The sequence below is a fragment of the Bufo gargarizans genome, chromosome 2 (assembly GCF_014858855.1).
Source record: "Bufo gargarizans isolate SCDJY-AF-19 chromosome 2, ASM1485885v1, whole genome shotgun sequence".
Taxonomy (NCBI): Eukaryota; Metazoa; Chordata; class Amphibia; order Anura; family Bufonidae; genus Bufo; species Bufo gargarizans.
In genome coordinates, this window is record NC_058081.1 from 726928371 (window position 1) to 726952833 (window position 24463).

The 24463-nt window shown below is 44.9% G+C and overlaps 1 protein-coding gene and 1 pseudogene across 1 annotated transcript; both read left to right on the plus strand.

Annotated features, from left to right (window-relative positions):
- On the plus strand, nucleotides 1-2119 carry LOC122926390 (annotated as a pseudogene).
- A 12325-nt stretch (nucleotides 2120-14444) lies between these two features.
- LOC122927137 (interferon-inducible GTPase 5-like) lies at nucleotides 14445-20310 on the plus strand. The gene is made up of 2 exons (XM_044278728.1): nucleotides 14445-14559; nucleotides 18238-20310. The coding sequence occupies exon 2, from the start codon at nucleotides 18254-18256 to the stop codon at nucleotides 19439-19441; it is 1188 nt and encodes a 395-aa protein (XP_044134663.1). The 5' UTR covers nucleotides 14445-14559; nucleotides 18238-18253; the 3' UTR covers nucleotides 19442-20310.
- Nucleotides 20311-24463: the final 4153 nt, after the last annotated feature.

Sequence of the window (24463 nt, forward strand, 5' to 3'; positions counted from 1 at the left end):
CATAAAAAGCTCAGCTCCTCCTATTCCTGGACATTGAGAATGAAACTCAAAACTCAAAGCAAGTTATTACTGAAGAGAAGAACATCTGAGTGCAGAGAGAGAGCGAGAGATGGAGACGGAGGTAAGAACATGACAATGAGGCAACGTTCATCTTTCATTACGGCAGCTGTAACATGAGGTTACTCTTTATCACCCATTTTGCAGGTTTTGTTTCATTTGAAAATAAAAAAAAAGAGACATGTTGCTCTCTGGAAACTGTCAACAAGAAGTCTATCTGCCGTTGATGGATCCCTTGATGTCTTTATTTTCATTGTCCGCTCATTATGACTGTCTCATCAGATATGTTGTGAGTCTGGCCCATGGGACACACAGCTAATATTGTAGGGGAAAGCAGAGTACAATCAGGTCGTTCCCTCCCCTGTAGTATCTGCTAGGTCCTAGGATGACTCTCCAAACTCTAATAAGATAAATACTGCATAGACTAATAGAACGAAAACATTCATGAGAATATGGTTGTGTGTGTGTGGATATTACCACAAAGCTGAATGACAGAAGTGTCATTACTATGTAATGTTAGATTTTGTTTCTACATGTACCATACCTTCTGAATTCTTGTGAATGGTGGAGGTCCCTGTAGTCAGACAATCACCGATTAGATGCTGATGGCATATCTTAGTGAAATGCCATCAATGCCTTTACCCAGACAACCTCTTAAAATAAACTTTAATTGGACGAAATATTTGTACTGAAGTCTACCCGATCATGACTTGGAAGAGTATGCGTCAATCCAATACTCCAGCAAGCCAGTCCAACCCTGCCTGGTCATCTATTCTCCTAACCCTTTAGCAATCCAAAAACAGATTTTAGTAAGTAAAGATGAAGTTCTGTTCTCCTTGTCTTTCTGCAGGTCGATAAGTTAAAAATGGATTCTGTTTATGACATCATCACTGAAGAAGAAGTGCAAGAAATTAAGTCTGCTTTAGAAGATGGTAACCTCTGTGAAGCAACTGAAAGACTCAGTGAGTCCCTTAAGGAAATAGAAAATGCCCCATTAAACATTGCCATCACAGGAGAGTCGGGAACAGGAAAGTCCACTTTTGTTAATGTCATCCGTGGAATGGAAGATGAAGAAGAAGGCTCTGCCAAAACTGGTGTGGTGGAGACAACCAAGGAGCCCATGCCGTACACCAATCCACTATTTCCTAACGTGACTGTTTGGGATCTTCCATGAATAGGAACTCCAAATTTCGTAGCAGACAATTATCTTCAGTCTGTTGAGTTCAGTCGATACGATTTTTTCATCATTATGTCATCAGAACGCTTCAAGAAAAATGATATTGACCTTGCGAAGGCGATTCAGGCTATGGACAAGAAATTCTACTTTGTGAGATCCAAAGTTGATGACGACTTGCATGCCTCCAAGGTACGAAGGAAGAAGACATACAATGAAGAGAGCATACTTCAAGAAATCAGAGATAATTGCATTCAAAGTCTCACTGTTGGAGGAATCATCGAGCCACAAGTGTTTCTCCTCTCATGCCTAAAGCTGAATAAGTACGATTTTCTCAAAATGCAGGACACTCTAGAAAAAGAGCTTCCGAAACATAAGAGGCACATATTCCTGATCTCTCTACCTAACATTTCTCTGCCGATTCTTGAGAAGAAGCGTGAGGCTCTGAAGAAGGACATCTGGAAGTTGGCTACTCTTTCGTGTGCAGTTGCTACAGTCCCGATCCCAGGCCTGTCTGTAGCTTGTGATGTAGGAATCCTGGTGAAAGCCATGATAAACTATCAGAAAGCTTTTGGCTTAGATAACCGCTCTCTAACAAAGTTGGCCAACAAGTTTGATAAAGACATGAACGAGTTGAGATCAGTGATCAAGTCCCCTTTAGTAGTACGGGAGATAAATAAAGAGCTTGTCACCACTTTACTAACCAGAGGGATCATGGTGGGTCTCATGATAGTTGAGTATGTTGTTAGCAACATCCCAGTGTTTGGTACCTTCGCAGCAGGGGGCATCTCGTTTGGTACCACTTACTGGATGCTCTGTGGTTTCCTTAAAGACATGGCTGAAGATGCGGATCGGGTTCTTAGGAAGGCATTAGAGTCACCCGTTTAAGTTGCCCTTCGCACTGCCTTTTTTGCTGGTGGAATTTTGGCTCGGACACCGTGCCAGAATTCGGCTGGCGGCCTTGTGCTTTTTTCGTCCCATTGTTTTCAATAGGAGGGAGACCGCTAAAGAACATGCGGTGGCGGTTTAAAGCCACAACTGTGCCAAGAAGAGAATACTGAAGATGCAGTGCAAGTTCTCATGAATGCATTAGAATAACCTTTATGCCATAGATTAAGATATCGGAACAACTCCCAGATATGGGATACAACAAAATGTTTGAGTACAGTTACTAAGAGGGTTTAAAAAGGGCTCAAAGTGGAACTAAAAATAAAAGATACTGCCACTGCTTCTCCCATTCCGATGCTTCCTGGTCCATCAGGAAATGCCTGGAGATGGTTGTTAGGCCAATCGCGGAGGAAGATCATTACTGCCCCCAGTGATTGGCTGAGCAGGCATCTTCAGGCCTTTCCTGTGTGTCAAGACAGGACCAGGAAGCTAAGACCAGATGGAACCCAGGAAGCAGGAGCAGCAGGAGATCAGTGATGAATTTTTTATCCCAGTTTGAGCCCTTTCTAAAGAATTTCTGCCCTGAGACAACCCCTTCAAGAACTGATTCGATGATCTACATTTGTGAGGCAATGTTTGTTGTTCTTGTTTTTTTTTATCTCTTCCTTTTTTTTCCTATAGAAATATATGACTGAGGGAATCTGTCACCAGCGACCTCCCTATGAAACTATTTGCATAGACACACGGTTCACCTGGTCAAAACGCTTTTCTTTTGTTGATCTGAGGCTCGGTTCCAGAGTTATGAAACTTTTTCTTAATAAATTAGACCTTAAAGTTGCAATGAGGGCATCACCATTGCTCTTGTTGCACCCAAACACTGCCCTTTTTTGTGGCCAGCCCTTTCTTTACTGTTTTGATTGACAGGGACAGGCAGTGGCAAAGCAGCCGGGGAGGGAGGCTGTCCATGGAAATGAGGGGAGCTTGTGAACAACAAGAGCAGAGGTGACGCCCTCTGTGCATCATTTGCTTATTAAAGAATAACTGTCACATTTAGACCCTAATTTCAATGTTCATATATGTAGTTACTAATAACATGATATTCCAGAATCAGTTACTATTAGACTGACTTACCCCATATTTAATAAGATTCAGCCCTTAGCAACCAGTCTGCATAAAACTGCAATTTCACTATTCAGTTAAGATGGCCGCCACCGACCTCAACCTGAAGCTAATCCCGCCTGCCCTCACTAGCCAGTAACAATAGCCCCCCAAAAGTGTCAGTAACCAGAGCCCTCCCCCTAAAGGGTTAATCTCCTGCAGCACAAAGGGGTCCTCTTACCACACATTGCTGTCATGTATACACTGAGCAGACGGCAGATCTCCCTTCCCTGGTCTGCGCTGCTTCAGCTCTGCATCTCCAGCTCTGCTGAGTGAGGGAGCGTCTGCCAAGCGCAGGGACAGGGAGAAGTGCACACAGCCCAGGCTCTGTTATCAGCTGCTGGGGAGGACCTGGCTCTAATCATTTACTTACAGTCCCTGGCTGTCAGCAATGTGAGCCTGCACGCTGCGTGCACCATCTATCGGACCATGCCTAGCAACCCTATTTTAAGTACAGGGAACAAAAATGTGGAATTAAGGGGTAATTGAATACACAGTGAAAAGTTGAAATAGGGCCACCAAGGAGATATTAATCACCACAATCCAATACTCCCCAAAAAAAAAAAATACGACAGTTATACTTTAAGAAAAAGTTTTATAACTTGGGAGAGGATGGACGGAGAGATCAAACCCTAAAATCATATTTAGTGAGAAAAGCTTTAGAGGGAGGTCAGTGGCAGAAACTTCAGGCGAGGCCTGAGGCAAGATCAACGCTGGAGGTAGGCCTGTGAAATCACCATCATGGGGGAATAATTGATGCAGCCACAGATAGATATTTAGTAAGGATAGCTGTGACAGCAAAGGTATTAGGGAAGGCCTGCGGAGGACAATATTAGGGGTAGGCCTGTGGCAGAATTCAAATGGATTATGCAGCGTCCCACTCAAGTAACCGTGGGCCTCGCAAACGTGTTTTTACCATGTAATAATGTCATGTGATATGCCTGTATTTTGTATTTTATCTCCTGTCATATTCTCCATGTCACAATGTGATTTTACATGCAAATATCCATTACACAGGCCTAGTCAGGGTGCACTACACTCAATTCTCCACAGGATGGAGCAGTGTCAGTGTATATATAGCTTAGCTCAGACCGAAGTTAGGCTGTGAGTGCAAAGGCAGGGCAGTGCAGTCGTGTGTCCTGTGCAGTGCAGTCATGTGTCCTGTGCAGTGCAGTCATGTGTCCTGTGCAGTTGTGTGCTGTGCAGTGCAGTCATGTGTCTTGTGCAGTGCAGTCATGTGTGCTGTGCAGTGCAGTCATGTGTCCTGTGCAGTCGTGTGCTGTGCAGTGCAGTCATGTGCTGTGCAGTGCAGTCATGTGTGCTGTGCAGTGCAGTTATGTGTCCTGTGCAGTGCAGTTATGTGTGCTGTGCAGTGCAGTCATGTGTCCTGTGCAGTGCAGTCATGTGTCCTGTGCAGTGCAGTCATGTCTCCTGTGCAGTGCAGTCATGTCTCCTGTGCAGTGTGTGCTGGGCAGTTCAGTTCCTGGTTGAGGTAAATCCAAGTGAGAGTTCAGTTGACTGCAGTTCTCTCATGAGCCTACAAGAAAGCAGCAGCCGTGTAGCCGAATACCTGGAGGGAGGCCCCTTCCCAGCCTCTCTGCTCTGTCCCTGTCGGCTCCACTGCCCAGGGTTAAGGCCTGCAAGTATTCTGTAATCACAGGAAAACAACGTAGCCTTTAATCTAATTTACACATAAAAGGGACTTTGGCACCTGACTATACGCCACCAATCTAGGGGGCCGTTCTCTGGTGCCAACTCTGTATATATAAAATACATCCGTATGTACAAATGTGTACGGCAATTTTCTCGTGTGTGAACATTACACATTAATATCTTTTTTTTTAATGATATATATATAGATAATCACACCTGTGGTTGTCTCAGTATCTTCCATGACGTAACTTCTCGAGCAATTTTCCGCCCGTAGACGCAGCATCCATGAGTATGGGCGGTTTACTGCTCTGTAGACTGTAATATTTAATATTTCTTTTGTTCTGTAAACCTAGCGTAGGCCCCCATCAGGGACTCACCAACGTTTTAGGGTCAATCTAGGACCCACTAGGAGGTTTCAGAACACGGGATCGTCCTTGTCAGGGCGGCAGTCCCGTTTACAGGCAGGGGTACTGAGTCTAGGGCTAGACTCAGGGACAGACCATTGTCCACGACTGTCCACCCTGTCCATTATTGACTCATGCCATTGAGCGTTGCAGAATTATCCCTTATGTCGTCATGGTGATATCTTTTCTTCTTTTTTTGTTCCTTTTCTATATTTGTTTGTGGGAGTTTGTTATTTTATGTGTAAATTAGATTAAAGGCTACGTTTTATAACAGGTTGTTTTCCTGTGATTACATTACTATACATTGACACCACCTGTGGTTATCACTCCCTCTGACGGGACACTGTCTTAGCTGTGAATCCCTGCAAGTATTCTACCTAGAGGTGAGCAATCCGCTGCTATAGATCTCTCTTCCAGGGTGACCAATGTCTAAACTGCATGCAGCCGAGTATCTAAGGAATGATCACGTTTATGCAAGACTATCACGACTGGCGTGCCGATCACATACGTGACGCAAAGGGAGGGAAAAGGGAAGGCCCTGTCCAAGGGAGAGGGAAAGGTGGTGACCCCTAACTCTCCTTGCGGCTGGCACCTGACTGCCCTGACGTCCCTAGACGGGTTCCTCACCCGTACGCCGATCACGTGCCTAAACCCTGGCTTTCCCTGAGATGAGCCCTAGATAGTGAAGGGGCCGGTGGGATCACTAGTCCGCACCACTGACACCAAGGAGAGGACAGACAAAATATATAATCCCAGGTGGGCAACAACAAACAACCAACAGGGATCCGGAGGGTAACGTTCTGGAACAACAACCAGGATTCACAGCTCCAGTGGGTCAGTATAGAAGTCCAGACAGGAAGCTCCATATCTGGCAACCAGAGAAGTGTGAGAGGGGAATATAAGGAGGTTGGGAGTGCTGGACAAGGAACAGCTGAGGAGAAGAAGCTACGGATCCCTGAGTGAGACAAAAAGGATTGCAAGGCAAACACAGAAAACAATCACTAAGAAACAACGTGATCTTTAGACATAGAGCGCGCAGCCACCTGCTGCAACTTCCTGACCCCGGGTATAATGGAGTCAGACGTGGCTCTTTACACCCTTGTGACAAAGACAAAGGATTAGCAGGATAGTCATTACCTGAGGACTTATCAGGCACCTTTGTACCAGGTGTAGGAGACAGCTTGGAGCATCTACATCTCCAGTGTAAATCCTGAGGACAGTCTGGCCGACTGTCAGAACAGCTAGGGTGGCCAGACGTTCGGTTTTAGGCCGGACAGTCCGGTTTTCAGGCTCCCTGTCCTCCGTCCGGTGCAGGGCCTGGACGGACACAGGGATGTCCTCCTTTTCAGTAGCTCACGTTCAGACAGCAGCATTGTGCTGTCTGAGCGTAAGCTGCAGCAACTAACCGAGGCTTCTCTCACCCCCAGTCAGTCACTAGAGCCGCAGATATGGCTCCCTGTGGATGACTGAGGGGGAGAGAAGCGCCCCAGCTGCCCCCGTTTACCTTCTATTCACAAAGTTCTTACCTCTCCTCCCCCGTGTTGTTTTCCAGCCGATGGTGGGGGCGTGGCTTCACTGGCACGGGGCGTGGCTTTATGCGGTTTGGAGGCGTGGTTTGGGTCATTGTGGGAGTGGTTTGGGCGTTGTGGGTGTGGTTTGGGCCGGTCCGGCTTTCTAGGGTGAAACCAGTGGCCACCCTAAGAACAGCATTGGAATAGAAGTTTCAGGATTCAGAAAAGCGCCTTTTTATTCCAGTATTAGGATCAGGCCGGAGTTGTGACCAGTGTGAGACTTTCCTTATCACCAGCCTAGTCTGGGCAGCAGCTTCTTATCTGTACTTCACTGAGGACTTGCATTTCCCTTTCCCCACATGTCTGAGAGATTGTGCTTAATGCCGGATTGTATCTAGAGACTGTTTAATGCCTGTGGATGTGTTGTTATCAGAAGTCATCATCAGTAAAGAGCCATTTGGAGTTTCACCCTGCTCGCCTCAGACTCAGTTCCTCCATTAACACTATAGTAAATGGTTGTACCTTCATCCAAAAGGTACTGGTGTCACAATTACAAGGGACCTTGCCACTGGCCCATTAATACAGACCACCAAGGGCACCTCAAACCACCATCTGGCCAGTGTCCCTTACACCAGAGTGTGCCCCAGAGAATCCACGTGCCATTCTCCTCATCACTTATGCAGGCCTACCCAGGGACGACGCAACCGTGAGTAACCAGAACTGTACTTACCTCGGCCCACCTACTGCTCACACTGTGACCTCACACATAATTCCCCTGCAAGGTCTGGCATTCCGCAACCAGAAGACTGGGGAGTTGTCAGGGCTGTGACTGTCAGCAATGTGTTGACTGTTTCCAAGTAGGAAAATGGAGTATATGACACGATGTCACTAGATAATAAGTCAACAGGACTTAGAAATAATGAGAGAAATAAAGGAATATTCTCCAGCATCTGTCAGTGTTGGTCGTCTTTATTGTAGATCGGTATAAGGCCTCATGTACATGACCGTTTTTTTTTAAGGTCTCCAAAAACGGGGTCCGTAGGTCCGTGATCCGTGACCGTTTTTTCGTCCGTGGGTCTTCCTTGATTTTTGGAGGATCCACGGACATGAAAAATGAGAAAAAAATCTAAGTCAAGTTTGCCATTGAAATGATAGGAAGAAACGGACACGGATCATGGACACGGATCACGGACGCGGATGACAATCTTGTGTGCATCCGTGTTTTTTCACGGACCCATTGACTTGAATGGGTCCGTGAACTGTTGGCCGTGAAAAAAATAGAACAGGTCATATTTTTTTTCACGGCCAGGAAACATGGATGCGGCTGCCAAACGGTGCATTTTCCGATTTTTCCACGGACCCATTGAAAAAAACAGAAAACGGCACAACGGCCACGGATGCACACAACGGTTGTGTGCATGAGGCCTAACAGTACATGCTTCAATCTTCACCACAGGTTAACATGTTTCAAACTTGGAAGTTCTTAATCATAACCTGTGGTGGAGGGTGGTGAAGATTGAAGCATGTACTGTTATACCGATCTACAATAAAGACGACCAACACTGACGGATGCTGGAGAATATTCCTTTATTTCTCTGATTGTACAAGGGACGGGTCCGGTCCTCTCCATGCACCGAACGCTTATGGTGAGCTGGATAAACTTTCTTTTTTGATTAGAAATAATGACAATTTATATGAAACGATGGTGATGTCACGGATGGTGTTGCAGAAAGCTGGAACTTATAAATAAACATCCGACTGGCTTGATCCCAAACTAAGGAGCATGTGGGTGAGCCCTATAAAACCCCTAGAGCTCTCCCTGACTGCTATGCCCATGCAAAGGTCTTTATGGTAGACGATTGCATGCCCACGTACCTATACTGTGTGACACCTGAAAACCCTATAATAGTGAGGGGACACGACCACCGACTGCCTGCAGTTAATACGGACGGAGTCAGGGTCACCTAGAATCAAGCCAGCAAGGAACCACAAATAAAGGAAAAAGACTTATCTGAGGAATCAGCAGTATCAGCCTCCAGCAGTGAACAACTCATCCAGGAAGAAGTATAAACCGCAAAGTGAGGCAGTATGGGAGGGAATATAAAGGGAGACAATTAGTGTAAATTGGTGATAGCTGGGAGAAGGAAAGGAGATGACAAAGTGAAACCAAAACAAAGAACGTCATGCAAGAGGTAGCGAAGAACGTCTAACAGACCTTCTCATAGAACTGGCGGTGACAGGTGAACCCCACTTTGTACATCCCTTGAAGAGCAAAGATGGTTCCCATTATAAGTTTTTTTTCTAGGACCCTGCTTTCTTGAAACTTTATTATATGAGTTGGAAAACTGTAATTTTCATAATTTCACCAATCTTTGTAAAAAAAATTAATAAAAATATTTGGACGTTTCTATTTTTGTTGTGTTTTTTATTGCTGATCCTAACATTGTGAACGGGGAATCTGTGCAATATCTTCTGTGCAATACATTTCATCTTGGTGATGTAAAAGGTTTCTACGTAATATCTGAATTGATGATCTATCTTCCAGATAGGTCATCAGTATCTGATTGGTTGGAGTCCGACACCCCATGGGCAAAAAGGAGCTACAGTATGAAGAAGACTTATCAGGTAAAGGAGACAGAAAACATCTAGCTCCTTCTCAAAGGCTTAAATAATAGGCCAGACTGGGGGCTGTGTATGTGCCCAAACTTTATCAAACCATAAGCTGGTATCAGCTAGGGTTGCATCAACCTTCTTGTAGAGAAGAAATCTATTAACTTTCAGAATCATCTCGGATATAGAAAGAGTCGGGGATCTCTACCTGGCGGCAGCCTGTATCCTAGCAGCCATAAGAATATACTGCAGAACACTGGCATAGCTTTAGGGGTCGCAGTTGCCCCCCATGGCAGTGGTGCTGTATATTTCCCTTTATAAGATGCAATGCAGTATGCACTAGTATGAAGGAGCCTGTGGAGTGAAGCGCTGTACTTACCCCTCTTCCTGCTCGCTCTTCCCGGGCCCACGCTGCTGTGTCCTGGCTGCCTGCAGCCTCAGGACGTACAGAGCGCACCGTGACCTGACTCTGCAGGCAGTCAGGTCACTGTGCAGCGCTGGCCCTGAGAAGAGAACAAGGAGACGACCAGACCAGGAGAATAGCAGCGGAGCAGGAGAGGTAAGTTAATTTATTTATTTTAAAGTTTGATCTGAGGTCTGATATGGGGGATCTGAAAGGTCTAATGGGAGTCTGGAGGTCTGATTGGTGGTCTGGAGGTCTGATTGGGTATCTGGAATTCTGATTGGGGGTGTCGAGGTCTAATGTGGGTCTGATTGGGGTCTGGAGGTCTGATTGGGGGTCTGAAAGTCTAATGGGGGTGTGATTGGAGATCTGGAAGTCCAATGGGGTCTGATTGGGGGTCTGGTGGTCTAATGGGGGTCTGGAGATCTAATGGCAGTCTGATTGGGGTCTGGAGGTCTGATGGAGGTCTGATTGGGGGTCTGGAAGTCAAATGGGAGTCTGGAGATCTAATGGCAGTCTGATTGGGGGACTGGGGGTCTGATTGGGGGTGTGGAGGTCTAGTGGGGGTCTGATTGAGGGTTTGGAGGTCTTATGGCAGCCTGGGGGCCTGGAGGTCTAATGGGGTCTGATTGGGGGTCTGGAAATCTAATAAGGATCTGGAGGTCTGGTCTGAGGTCTAATGAGGTCTGAAAGTCTGGTCTCAGTTCTAATGGGGGTCTGGAGGTCTTGTCTGAGGTCTGATATGGGGCTCTGGTCTGAGCTCTTAAATGGGGGTCTGAAGGTCTAATGGGAGCCAGGTCTTGAGGTCTAATGGGAGTCTTATCTGAGGTCTGATATTGTGGCGGGGTCTGACATGGAGGTCTAATGGGGGTCTGATTTTCGGTATAAAACTGGGGTCTGATATGGGGTCTGACATAGAGATCTAAAGGGGGTCTGGTCTGAGATGGGGCATCTTATCTGGGGCTTTGTATGGGGGTCTGATCTGAAAGGTAAGGGGGTATTTTTTGTACTGACACACTATCTGTGTGGTACCAGTATTTTCAGGGGGACTATTTCTGCAGGATAGAATTGGGGCAGGGGCGGACATATCCACTGTGCAGCTGGTTGAGCTGCACAGGGGCCCAGAGTGTGAGGGGGCCCAGCCTGGACTGGCCTACTGGGGAGATCGTGACTAACAATTGAGCTTTCTCAGTTGCCGGTAAGCTCCTCCCACTGTGCGATTGCACACAGTAGGGAAAGTAGCTGGCTGCAGTGGGGCCCCTTCATAAATTTCAGAGGGACTTCAGAGATGATTCGCTGGTCAGGGACTGATTCATAGGAGGGCTGGCAGGTTATAGTGTAATCAGGACTCCTGGTCAGTAAGGCTGGATCCACAGGGTCTGATTTTGAACAAATCGCGGCAAAAAAAAAAACCACTGCATTTTGCTGTGATTTGATAAAAAATAGGACCTTGACGACCCAACCTTACGGACCAGGAGATGGAGAGCTGATTGGTCTACAAACTGTCACTCATAAGCACTGACAGCCTCTCCTCCAATGAGCCAGCTCTGCTAGAAGGAAGGAAGGGCTGCTGCTGTGTGGAGACCGAGCCCTGCTACTGAGAGGGGGAGGAGACTGAGCCGGCTACTGAGAGGGGGAGGAGCCGGAGCCTGCTACTGAGAGGGGAAGGAGCCTGAGTCTGCTACTGAGAGGGGAAGGAGCCTGAGCCTGCTACTGAGAAGGGAAGGAGCCTGAGCCTGCTACTGAGAGGGGGAGGAGCCTGAGCCTGCTACTGAGAGGGGAAGGAGCCTGAGCCTGCTACTGAGAGGGGGAGGAGCCTGAACCTGCTACTGAGAGGGGGAGGAGCCTGCACTTGCTACTGAGAGGGTGAGGAGCCTGTGCCTGCTACTGAAAGGGGGAGGAGCCTGAGCCTGCTACTGGAGTACATACATGTATGACAGTGTGTGTATGTGAGAGTGCCTGTGAGTATTTGTGAAAAAGACCCATTCATTTCAATGGGGCCACAAATGATGCAGACAGCGCACTGCGTGTTGTCCGTATCCGTACTTCTGTTCCTCGGCCCTGCAAAAAAGATAGAACATGTCCTATTCTTGTCTGCAATTGTGGACAAGAAACTGCATTTTTTAACATAGGACGCACGCTGGCAGTCTCCGTGTTTTGCGGATCTGCAATTTGCGAACTGCAAAACACATATGGCCGTCTAAATGGTCCCTTAGGCCGGCACCACAAGGTGGCTGTGGCTGCAACACACACTGAGCAGCCAAAGCCTGAAGCAACACCGCAACTAGTAAAGTAAATGGGGTCGTGACCCGACAGCCCCAAAAAATCCAACCTGCTGAAATTCTTGTGACTTTCTGATTGTAAGAAACTTGAAGGTCACAATGCGACCCGTTCATTTTAACTCCATGCATTGCAGCCTTGTGCTGCTGGGACCCTTGGTTGCAGGACACATTGTTGGCCAAAAGCAGTGCGCAGCCTTATATGCTCCTTGGTCTTCCAGGATTCTGCACGTATTGTATATGTTTATGTCTGTATGTGTGGTTTGTGGAGGGCGGGGGCGGGGGGGGGGGGGGCAGGCACATTCTTTGCACAGGGGCTCTCTGCTGTCTGTGTCCACCCCTTTATTGGGGGCACAGCGGACACAGTATAGGGGGTGGCAGGATGGGGTGTTGAGAAGGTGAGGAGAAGGATGGAAAAGAAGGAAACTAAGATTGTCTTTGTTAAACTCTGCAGAGATGAGACACAGCTGAAAGAAGTCACCATGTGAGCGCTGCCCTCTCTTCAACCTCTCTTCAACTCTTCGGCGGGGGTGCTGGGTGTCGGATCCCCGCCAATCTGATATTGATGACCTATCCTGAGGATAGATCATCAGTAGTAAAAAGAGGACAACCCCTTTTTCAATAGGACTGAATAGAACGGGTTAGGTTCAGAATTGGGCATGGGGGGAGGGGACATTTCAATTTTTGCCTCAGGCAGCAGAAATGCTAGGTGCTCCCTTGCCCCTGGCCACAAAGCGCTGAGGGAAGGGGGGGCCCAAGCTGAACTCTTGCATCTGGGCCCATGAGCCTTTAGCTAAGCCCCTGGTGCAGAAACCTATGTGAAGCAACTTTGTGGTTTGGCGCCGATGAGAAGGGGAGATCCACTTTGAAAACTCCACATAACAGTGATCTGATGGAATCCTAGTTCTGTCGAGGGCAGATCCACCATATGTGAAGCCTCAGGATAAATATGATGGAGCTTGGAGGGGACCATATACACTCACCTAAAGAATTATTAGGAACACCTGTTCTATTTCTCATTAATGCGATTATCTAGTCAACCAATCACATGGCAGTTGCTTCAATGCATGTAGGGTTGTGGTCCTGGTCAAGACAATCTCCTGAACTCCAAACTGAATGTCAGAATGGGAAAGAAAGGTGGGCTACAACAGCAGAAGACCCCACCGGGTACCACTCATCTCCACTACAAATAGGAAAAAGAGGCTACAATTTGCACGAGCTCACCAAAATTGGACTGTTGAAGACTGGAAAAATGTTGCCTGGTCTGATGAGTCTCGATTTCTGTTGAGACATTCAAATGGTAGAGTCCGAATTTGGCGTAAACAGAATGAGAACATGTATCCATCATGCCTTGTTACCACTGTGCAGGCCGGTGGTGGTGGTGTAATGGTGTGGGGGGATGTTTTCTGGGCACACTTTAGGCCCCTTAGTGCCAATTGGCCATCGTTTAAATGCCACAGGCTACCTGAGCATTGTTTCTGACCATGTCCATCCCTTCATGACCACCATGTACCCATCCTCTGATGGCTACTTTCAGCAGGATAATGCACCATGTCACAAAGCTCAAATCATTTCAAATAGTTTTTTTGAACATGACAATGAGTTCACTGGACTAAAATGGCCCCCACAGTCACCGGATCTCAACCCAAAATAGCATCTTTGGGATGTGGTGCAACGGGAGCTTCGTGCCCTGGATGTGCATCCCTCAAATCTCTGTCAACTGCAAGATGCTATCCTATCAATATGGGCCAACATTTCTAAAGAATGCTATCAGCACCTTGTTGAATCAATGCCATGTAGAATTAAGGCAGTTCTGAAGGCAAAAGGGGGTCCAACACTGTATTAGTATGGTGTTCCTAATAATTCTTTAGGTGAGTGTATGTCATATGCAATACCGGCAGGAAAGACTCCATTAAGGTCACCTACCCAATATGTTTGCTAATCATGACGGAATTTAGAATAGAAGACCTAACTCAACAAGCTGTAGTCTCTTCTGCTTCCTTGAGGAACATACTCTGTCTTGGCTGAGCCCTAAATGTGAGCACCGTGTTGCTGTTTTAAACATGTTTTTAGTTTCATGTCTTGGTTCTGGTGTCCAAACCTCCCAGTAATTTAATACGCAAAACGTGGTTGATGGTGGCCAGTGACATACCGACTGGCAGGAACACTGTGAAAACGAAAGAGAAAAGAGATTGCAATTAGAGGTTCTACTCTGTACTGAGTTGGATTATAACCTGCCTGCTTGTCTACAACATGTATTGCTCAACAGCTCAATCCAGTCCAGTGCACAATGCTATCTGACCAGTTCGACCAGTCACAACTCGTCCGGAGTTCATTTACTGGAAATCGAGAATAGAAACTGAGATCTGACAGCAGTGAAATCATTTATAAGAAATCTGTGGGCAAACAGCAGCAGTCAGAGGTAAGCAGACATGAATGAGACTTGAATGAACTTTAGACTGAAGCTTCTCCTCTCCTTAAAGGGGTTCTCCGGGAATTAAGAAAAGGAAAATACTTAAATATTACTTTATTTTAAATCTATTCCCAAATATCTTTCATTAGTTATAATGGCTCGTGTTGTCTAGGGAGCAATCATCAGGGGAAATAAAATGGCCGCCATCCTATTAGTACACACAAAACCTGTCCTAATCACACAGCAGGACAAGTTACTTCACAGCACTGAGCTAAAGAGCTGCCTTATCCTCCTCTCTGTACTTCATGTCTCCTCATGAACTCCATTCCTACAGAGATTTAGCTGAAGATCTTATCATCTGTATTCAGGATCATAATACCTGACAAGTAGGAGAGGAGGCTGGGCAGCTCTTTAGTTCAGTGTTGTGAAGTAACTCATCCTGCTGTGTGATTAGGACAGGTTTTGTGTGTGCTAATAGGATGGCAGCCATTTTATTTCTCCTGATGATTGTTCCCCAGACAAAACAAATCATTATAACTAATGAAAGGTATTTGGGAATATATTTATAATAAGGCAATATTAAAGTTTTCTCATTTTCTTAATTCCCGGAGAACCCTATTAAAGTAAAATGCAGAACTTTTTGATCCACAGTCATCCTAAATTATTACACCTTTTTTTGCAGTTTTTATGCAATTTGCTAACAATCTGTTGCTCTCTGGAGACCATCAGCATGCAGTCTATCTGCAATCGATGGATACTATTATGAGTTTAGTTTCAGTCTCAGCTCAGTATAAATGTGTAATACGCTTTTACAGGGTTGTCTCCTCATCGCACCAGGGGTAAAAGGATGGCTTTGTAGGGGGAGCGATGGACAGTCAGGTGATGATATGATAGAATAGGATTGAAAGCTCACACTTAAATCACAACATAGACTCTGCTGTCATCTCTGCACACGTGGGTCAAGTCATCAATGAGGAGTAACAGGTCAATAAAGTCAGAGTGCAACTCAAAAGATTACAGACCTCAAGTAGCTGTGATGGGGCCCTTAAAGAAAAGTGGCCCAATTTAAGGGGTGGAACCCCACCGGAATGTCACAGATGCTGCAAAACAAATTACTTTATTACAGAGGTACAGCCCGTCTGATGGTTACTGCCCCTTGAAGTGGTACAGTACGCTTGTTAACTTTAAATTTAGATTTGGATTTAGTGGTCTTTTACGGGGACCAGGAGGACCATGCACAACACCACTAGAACTGCGAGGGTCAGGTTGTGCATAATATGGCTGCTGGTCGCCCCAACCTTCTGTGACATTGTGGGTCTCTAGGTGGCTAACCCCTGCAACAAAATCCTCAGCCTTGGAGTTTTTTGCAGGGTTGCACCGGACACTTATTAATGGTTGCCCAGCACCTCCATGGGTCCTCACAACCACTAGACTGCTAGCATTCATAGAATGACCTACTGACCACTATAATGGCTAGATACAAATGCGTACACTGACCAAAAACTAGCACTACCAGAAAAAGTCCTAGTAACTGGAACAGTAATGCCATATAATTTGAACTGCTTTTTGGTTCTGCTGGGGCGGTATTTTGTTCTGCACTATAGTATTGCTGGCTCTCTCTACCTCTGTTGTCCCGGCCTCTTGTGTTGCTCTGTCTTCTGTCTGATTAGACCCACCTACAACATGGGGCTACTTTTAGTTTTTTTTCCAGGGCCACTTTAAGTTCTCAGTTCTCCCATGTGTGACAAACACATACTGTCTGGGTCGTTCTCTTCAGGACTTGTCTGGGTAGACAATCCTCACTATACACTGTCCATTACACCGAGCTTTGGTTCCTACACATTATAGTCTCTCTTCCACACTCACTATTTCACTGGCTTATCTCATTGGTGTCTTATAAACCTTAGTACACAGTTCACACTCAAGTACCATGTCATTCATTTGTTCAGACCCACTGCAGTTTCAGTCTCCCCTTCTTCCTGCTCGTGATATATTTCTCTCTATCAGGTCTAACAAACACTGTGAGGCAGTATCTCATAGAAATACACTGGGAATTCTGCCCACAGCACATATCCACAGATATATAGTATAGACAGGCAGTGCGAGTCACAGGAGAACACTGTGAGGCTACATCTCATAGAAATACACTGGAGATTCTGCACACAGCACACACAGATACTAGCAGTGTGAGGCAGGTGACAGCAGTGTGAAGCAACATCTTATATGATACATTGGGGATTTTGCACACAGCACATACAGATTGTATAGACAGGAAGTATAAGTTGAAGAGGGCAGTGTGAATTTGTATCTCACAGATTATTGAGGAGATTCTGCACACTGCACACACATAGTATAGACAGGCAGTGAGAGTCAAGGGACAAGACTGTGAGGCTACATCTCATAGAAATACACTGGAGATTCTGCACACAGCACACATAGATAGTGGCATTGTGAAGCAGGTGAACGCAGTGTGAAGCTACATCTTATATGATACATTGGCGATTCTGTACACAGCACATACAGATTGTATAGACAGGAATTATGAGTTGTATGACAGTGTGAGTTGTATCTCATAGAATATACAGGAGATTCTGCACACAGAACACACATAGTATAGACAGGTAGTGCTTTACAACTCTGCAGCTAATTGCTGTATGGAATCACAGAAATCATATGTTCAGCAGCACTGGCCATGCAGAGGAACATAAAAGAAGGAACTACAGTATGTGAGAAGGTCTAAGGGCTTATACGTGCTGATGTCATTCTATAGATCACACAGGAGAGACTGCCCTTCTGTCTACACAGGAAAGCAAACTCTGTACTGGTGATCAGATTGGGGTCCCATGGCCCCACTACCCAAAATGAAAATTTAAAAAATGTATGGACACAACACAGCTCTATTCATGTGAACAGAGCCACACCATTTAAGGGTACCTGTTACCAGTTTTATGGTGTCCTAACTAAGGGCAACATAAATAAGTGACTGATTCTCTTAGCAAAATGCTGGGTCACTTTCTTTAATTGACCCAGTCAATTTGCCAACATCTTGCATTGAAAAGCTCCAGCTGATAATGATGAGTCCTGAATATTCATGAGCTCCTGACTCTCCCCGCCTTCCTGCTGCTGAATGACAGTTATTTTCCATATGAATCAGCAGCAAATGGGCAGGGGAGTGGCTATAGCTCTGAATTAAATATACGCTGGACTCAATGACATCACGCTGGACTCAAATAAGCTCATTAGCATGTGGCATCCGGCATTTTGTGTGTATATTATGAGGTAACCATCTGTCACACCAGTAAGTGAATACGTCTAAGGCACTTTTTAGTAGTTAATGATTGTATATAATTAGTTAGATTATAATCAAATATCCACATGACAGGTTCCCTTTAACTGTACCTTCTTCACTCTAAGAACTGGTGAAGGACGACAACCAATAAGGAAGTAATTTCATTTCTGTGCAATTTTGAATTGATTTAACCCCTTATAATTAGAGGGCCTAACTATATATTTTTAACTTTTATGGGGACAAAACTGAAGCATTTTCCTCCGGTTTTGAGATCCTCTGCCGGATCTCAAAACCGCAAAGGGGAACTAAGATGTAGCTAATACTGCAGAACCCCTTTTCTACATCTCTGCTTGACCAGCCCCTTTTACAAGAACATTTTTGCTTATTTATCTCACCAGAGCTAAAACAGACAAGATGAATCCACAGGAAGAATTTTCTGGAGCTGAAGTGCAAGAGATAAAGTCCTACATACAAGATGGAGATCTCAGCGGCGCCATTGAAAGAATAAAGAGTTATTTACAGAGTTTGGAAAACGCTACTTTGAACATTGCAGTAACGGGAGAGTCGGGGACTGGGAAATCCACTTTTATCAATACTTTCCTTGACTTGAGTGATGAAGATGGTGCAAAAACAGGAGTGGTGGAGACCACAATGAATCCAGAGGCTTACTCCCATCCAAAATATAGAAATGTCAAGTACTGGGACCTTCCAGGGATAGGAACACCGAATTTTAAGGCAGAAGATTATCTCCATAAGGTCCATTTTGCCAACTATGACTTTTTCATCATTATTGCATCTGAACGCTTCAGGGAATGTAACATCCAGCTTGCTCAGGCTGTGCAGGCCATGAAGAAAAAATTCTATTTTGTAAGATCAAAAATTGGGCAAGACATGTATTCTTCTAAAAAGAAAAAGGGCAAGACGTTCCATGAGGAGACTATACTGAAAGAGATCAGGAAAGACTGCCTTAAATGTTTTCAGAAAGAAAATATTAACAACCCTACGGTTTTTCTTCTTGACTGCTTGGAGAAAGGCAAATATGACTATGATCTACTGCAAGAAGTTATGGAGAGGGAACTTCCGAATCAGAAGAGACATGTCTTCCTGATGTCCTTGCCTAATATTTCTCTATCTGTGCTAGAAAAGAAGATGGAGGCTTTGAGACAGCAGATATGGAAAAAGGCGACCCTGTCCTGTGCCGCCGCTGCGCTGCCTATTCCGGGCCTGGGTATCGCATGTGATCTCACCATTCTGGTGAAGACTATGAGAGAATATCAAACCGTATTCGGCTTGGATGAAGGCTCCCTCAACAAATTATGCCAACTTTCGGGTAAAAGCATGAGCAATTTGAAATCGGTGCTCAAGTCCCCCCAAGTGATTGGAGAATTAAATAAAGAGATTGTCATTAAAATGATTTCGAAGGGAACCATGGGGGCGGTCATGCTGGCTGAACATCTGAAAAGCAGCATTCCCATGTTTGGCTCCTTGGCAGCAGGAGGCCTCTCGTATGTGATGACTTATAAGATGCTGAAAGGATTCTTGTTAGAATCCGCTCAGGATGCACAAAGGGTTCTTATAAAAGCCTCAGAAGATCAAGTGTAATGAATGGAAAGTAGAAAAGAGAAACAGAACTGCTCCGGATATCTTGTGCATGCGCAGTTGACTCCTACTTCCCTGGTACACTTGCTTCAGCTTCATCGGTGGTTGGGACAGAGCTTCCCATTGAGATGATTTTGCTGAAACAGAGCTCTTGCAGAAGTCGGGCAAGGCAGTGACTGAACTCTGCCTCAGGTGTCAGCTAGACAGGACTCTGTCACTATCTCTCCTGACTTCCAGTGCATGATCCAAGATGAAGTCAGAGTAAGTACACCCGGTTTCACAGCACATGCTGACACTGGACCCTCTTTGGCTTGTCAATCACTCATATGAACAGAACTGAGTCAAGGTAGCCCCACAGAACAGCATTTTGAAGAGGCCACGGCGGTGAGGTGAGTGCCGTGGCCTCTTCCATAAGCCAGTGACATCACAATTATCAGTCACATGAGTTATGTGCAGTTTAGTCCCATTCAAGTGAAAAGGCCTGGGATGCAATACCAACCCCAGCCACTATATAATGTACAGTGCTGTGCTTGGTATTCTGTGAGGAGGCCGATAAACATGACGTCACTGGCCCAGGAAGTGGCCGCAGGGCTCACAACCTCTTCAAATAGCTGATCGGTGGTGATGCCGGGTGTTGGATTCCCACCAATCTGATATTGAAGACCTAACTGAAGGACAAACCATTAATATTCTACTCCCGTAAAACCTCCTTAAAGTATCTAATATTAACAGACAAGGTCGCCATGTATAGTTGGGTCTATAGAGACAGCTTCTTCTGGAGGAGAGCCATTTTGGAGGCCATATTAATATCAACACCTTCAAGACTGAAAAGCAAAGTCTGTGAATATCAATAAAGTTGTATCATAAGAGGATTCATCTCACTATTGATTTTCACTCATCAGGTTCCGTCTTCAGATGTTGGAATAAATAAGAGACTCCTGTACTTCACGTTGCTGCTTGATTTGCAGAGGTTTATTAAGGTGGGATTTCCAGTACAATTAGTGCTGAACGTTTTCGGCCTTCATCAGGAGTACTGTAAGATACATGAAAACAGAGGAATCAGACGTAGAGCAAGTGCAATAAGGTGGTGGAAGCAGGTAACATCGTTCACAATTAGTGATGATCGAGCACCAAAGTATTCGGGTGTTTGGCCCGAACACATTGCTATATTATTAAAATTTGCCCTAAAGAAACAGTTTTCGGATGTGTATTACACGCACACACTACAGAGACAGTAGATATATGTTCTCTACTCTTGAGAAGTTTGGTTTCTCAGGTCCCATCTTAAGAGGCATCCAAGCCTTATATCAAAATCCCTCAGCCAGAATATTGACAAATGATATGCTCTCAAGTCCATTTTCCTTGACAAACGGAACACGACAAGGATGTCCACTATCCCCTATTTTATTTATTTTAGCACTAGAACCCTTTGCCGAAACAATTAGAATGTCACCAGAGATCTCAGGTATAAAAATTGGAGATAAAACTCATAAAATAGGATTATTTGCAGATGACATCATCATATGCACAACAGACCCCATTAAATCCCTGAATAAAATACAATCCTTTATCCACAACTTTGGCTCTCTCTCATACTACAAAGTAAATGATACGAAATCTCTCATATTAAGCATGAATCTGACCAACAACAAAAAATGTATCATTCAATCCACATTTCCATACAGGTGGCAGGACAACAGTATTCCCTACTTAGGCATCAACCTTTCATTCCCTGTCGAAACTATGATTGATAATAACTTTAATCCCCTATTACTTAAACTACAAAATGAACTTACTCACCTGAACTCCTATGAATTATCCTGGTGGGGCAGACTTGTACTATACAAAATGATAATACTACCTAAGATTCTGTACCATTTTCGCACTATCCCCCTACCTATCCCAAGACAGATATTACAAAAATTCCAGACCCAACTTAGTAAATGTATCTGGTCCAATAAACCCCCAAGAATAGCGACTGGAATTTTAACCAGGCACAAAAGACATGGAGGCCTAGGTCTGCCTGACATAAAATCCTATCATATAGCGACCATACTAGATCAATCCATAGATTGGTGGCCCCCAATGAAGGACAAATTATGGATAGACATAGAAAAAAATATAAGCGGACCACACGAATTACACTCCTTACATCTAGCCTCCACAATAGGAAAAGTGAGAAATTCTTCTCTCTCCTTTCCTACAATTAAGGCGACCATACAAGCACGGAAGATTTATATCTCAACATGCTCTTCATTCCCAACTTTAAAAATACTAGATATCCCTCTTCAATCACTGGAAATACTTATCCCTGATCTAACGCTTTCAATTTGGATCAAAGCGGGCATAAGGTATATTCATAATCTGTATAAAGACAATATAATACATAACTTTCTGTATTTGCAAAACAAATACAACCTAAATAAATCCGATCTATACATATACCTGCAAATTCGTACTTTTTAAATAATACCACCTACACACATCTAGCGATCCGCCACCTCAGACACATGTATATACAACAAACAGATTAGGCAAATTGGGGAAAGGGATTAAAATATTCCACTCCCAACTATGAGAACCTTACTTAGAATCTCACACCTCACATATAAAAAAGTGGGAGAGAGATTTAAATATAAAAGTTTCTCTGCCCCAATGGAAAAAAGCTTTCACGACTTCAATTTGCAGCTCATCCTGCACTGAACACCATGAAGCCGACTCTAAACTAATATATAGATGGTGCTACACACCATACAGACTATCCAGGATTTAGGAGAATACACCCAGTATGTGCTGGAGAGGATGCAACCAGACAGGCACTGTCCCCACATATTCTGGGAATGCCCACCCATATCTAACTTCTGGCAAGAAATCAACAACCTAATCCTAAATGTCATAGGAGTGAAACTCCCTTTCAGACCAGAAATATTTATTTTAAGATTAAATTTAGACAATTTATCTCCCTCTCAAAAAACTGTACTCTGTCATATACTTACAGCTTCCCTCCAGGGTATCGCACAACACTGGAAATCCACACTCACCCTTCCCATTTCACGGATAATCAGGAAAGTAAATCTTAACTGCAGATTCGAAGAAATGATAGCAAACAGTAATAATACATCTGCCAAATACTATAAAACTTGGGTGCCATGGAGGTCTACAGTCTACGCCACTCTACTAGATCCATAAGATCAACCGAACTAAAACTCCAACTTTTATCAATATAGGTGGAACTATATAACCCTGTTCTTTTATTTATTTTTTATTTTTTCGCTGTCATACTGTATTTTCCTCTTGGGAATTTTATCATCCCTCATTCATAGCAAACCATATAGACCAGAATAAGGTTTATTTGAGGAAACTGTTACTAATCTTGATAATGCGTCTTTACTATAATAATATTATCCACTTGGCTGTTTGTCTCATGCTGTAAAGACAAACGTATAGTTTCTTCCATCTGCAATGTTTAGCAGGTGGAACGGCATTTTATTGTCCTCTATTATCTTTTATTGATACTAAACCAATAAAAACTATTGAAACAGAGACAGTAGATGAGGACTGGCCCCCGATTATTTAAATTTACGCTAAAGAAACAGTTTTCGGATGGCGCACTCTATATGTCACAGAAAACCACACACTATGGACACTAGATTAGGCCCAGATTATTGGAATTTGCCCTAAAGAAACAGTCAAACACACGCACAGTGGTCCTTAAAAGGACTTTGGGGTCTTTGAAAAGCTTTTGGTAGTAAAAACAGCACATTTCTCTCCCTGCACTATCTGTCCCTTCCTCGGCACGGATGTCCCTGAGACTGATCAGTTTAGTGCAGGTAAAATGTATTGCTGCTGTAAAACACACACAATAGTCCTTAAAGGGGATATCCGAGTTAATAAAAAGAAAACTCTTAAAACCCATTAGGATATACATAGAATTTGGTTAGGCTAGATTTCATCAACCCCATATGTCCACCTTTTCATGGTTCTGTCATTGCTGTGTTTACACGCTGAGGTACACGCTGAGGTACATGCTGAGGTACATGCTGAGGTACACGCTGAGGTACACACTGAGGTACACGCTGAGGTACACGCTGAGGTACACGCTGAGGTACACGCTGAGGTACACACTGAGGTACACACTGAGGTACACGCTGAGGTACATGCTGAGGTACACACTGAGGTACATGCTGAGGTACACGCTGAGGTACACGCTGAGGTACATGCTGAGGTACATGCTGTGTTTGCACGCTGAGGTACACGCTGAGGTACATGCTGTGGTACACGCTGAGGTACATGCTGAGGTACACGCTGAGGTACACGCTGAGGTACATGCTGAGGTACATGCTGTGTTTACACGCTGAGGTACATGCTGTGGTACACGCTGAGGTACACACTGAGGTACACGCTGAGGTACACACTGAGGTACACACTGAGGTACACGCTGAGGTACACGCTGAGGTACATGCTGAGGTACATGCTGAGGTACACGCTGAGGTACATGCTGAGGTACACGCTGAGGTACATGCTGAGGTACATGCTGAGGTACACGCTGTGTTTACATGCTGAGGTACACGCTGAGGTACACGCTGAGGTACACGCTGAGGTACACGCTGAGGTACATGCTGAGGTACATGCTGAGGTACACGCTGAGGTACACGCTGAGGTACATGCTGAGGTACACGCTGAGGTACATGCTGAGGTACATGCTGAGGTACACGCTGTGTTTACATGCTGAGGTACACGCTGAGGTACACGCTGAGGTACATGCTGAGGTACACGCTGAGGTACACGCTGAGGTACACGCTGAGGTACATGCTGAGGTACACACTGAGGTACACGCTGAGGTACACGCTGAGGTACACGCTGAGGTACACACTGAGGTACACGCTGAGGTACATGCTGAGGTACATGCTGAGGTACATGCTGAGGTACATGCTGAGGTACACGCTGAGGTACATGCTGAGGTACATGCTGAGGTACATGCTGAGGTACACGCTGAGGTACATGCTGAGGTACACGCTGAGGTAC

Bases quoted from the DNA above. Each gene is read 5' to 3' on its own strand.
- LOC122927137 (XM_044278728.1), top strand. From the start codon at position 18,254: ATGAATCCACAGGAAGAATTTTCTGGAGCTGAAGTGCAAGAGATAAAG.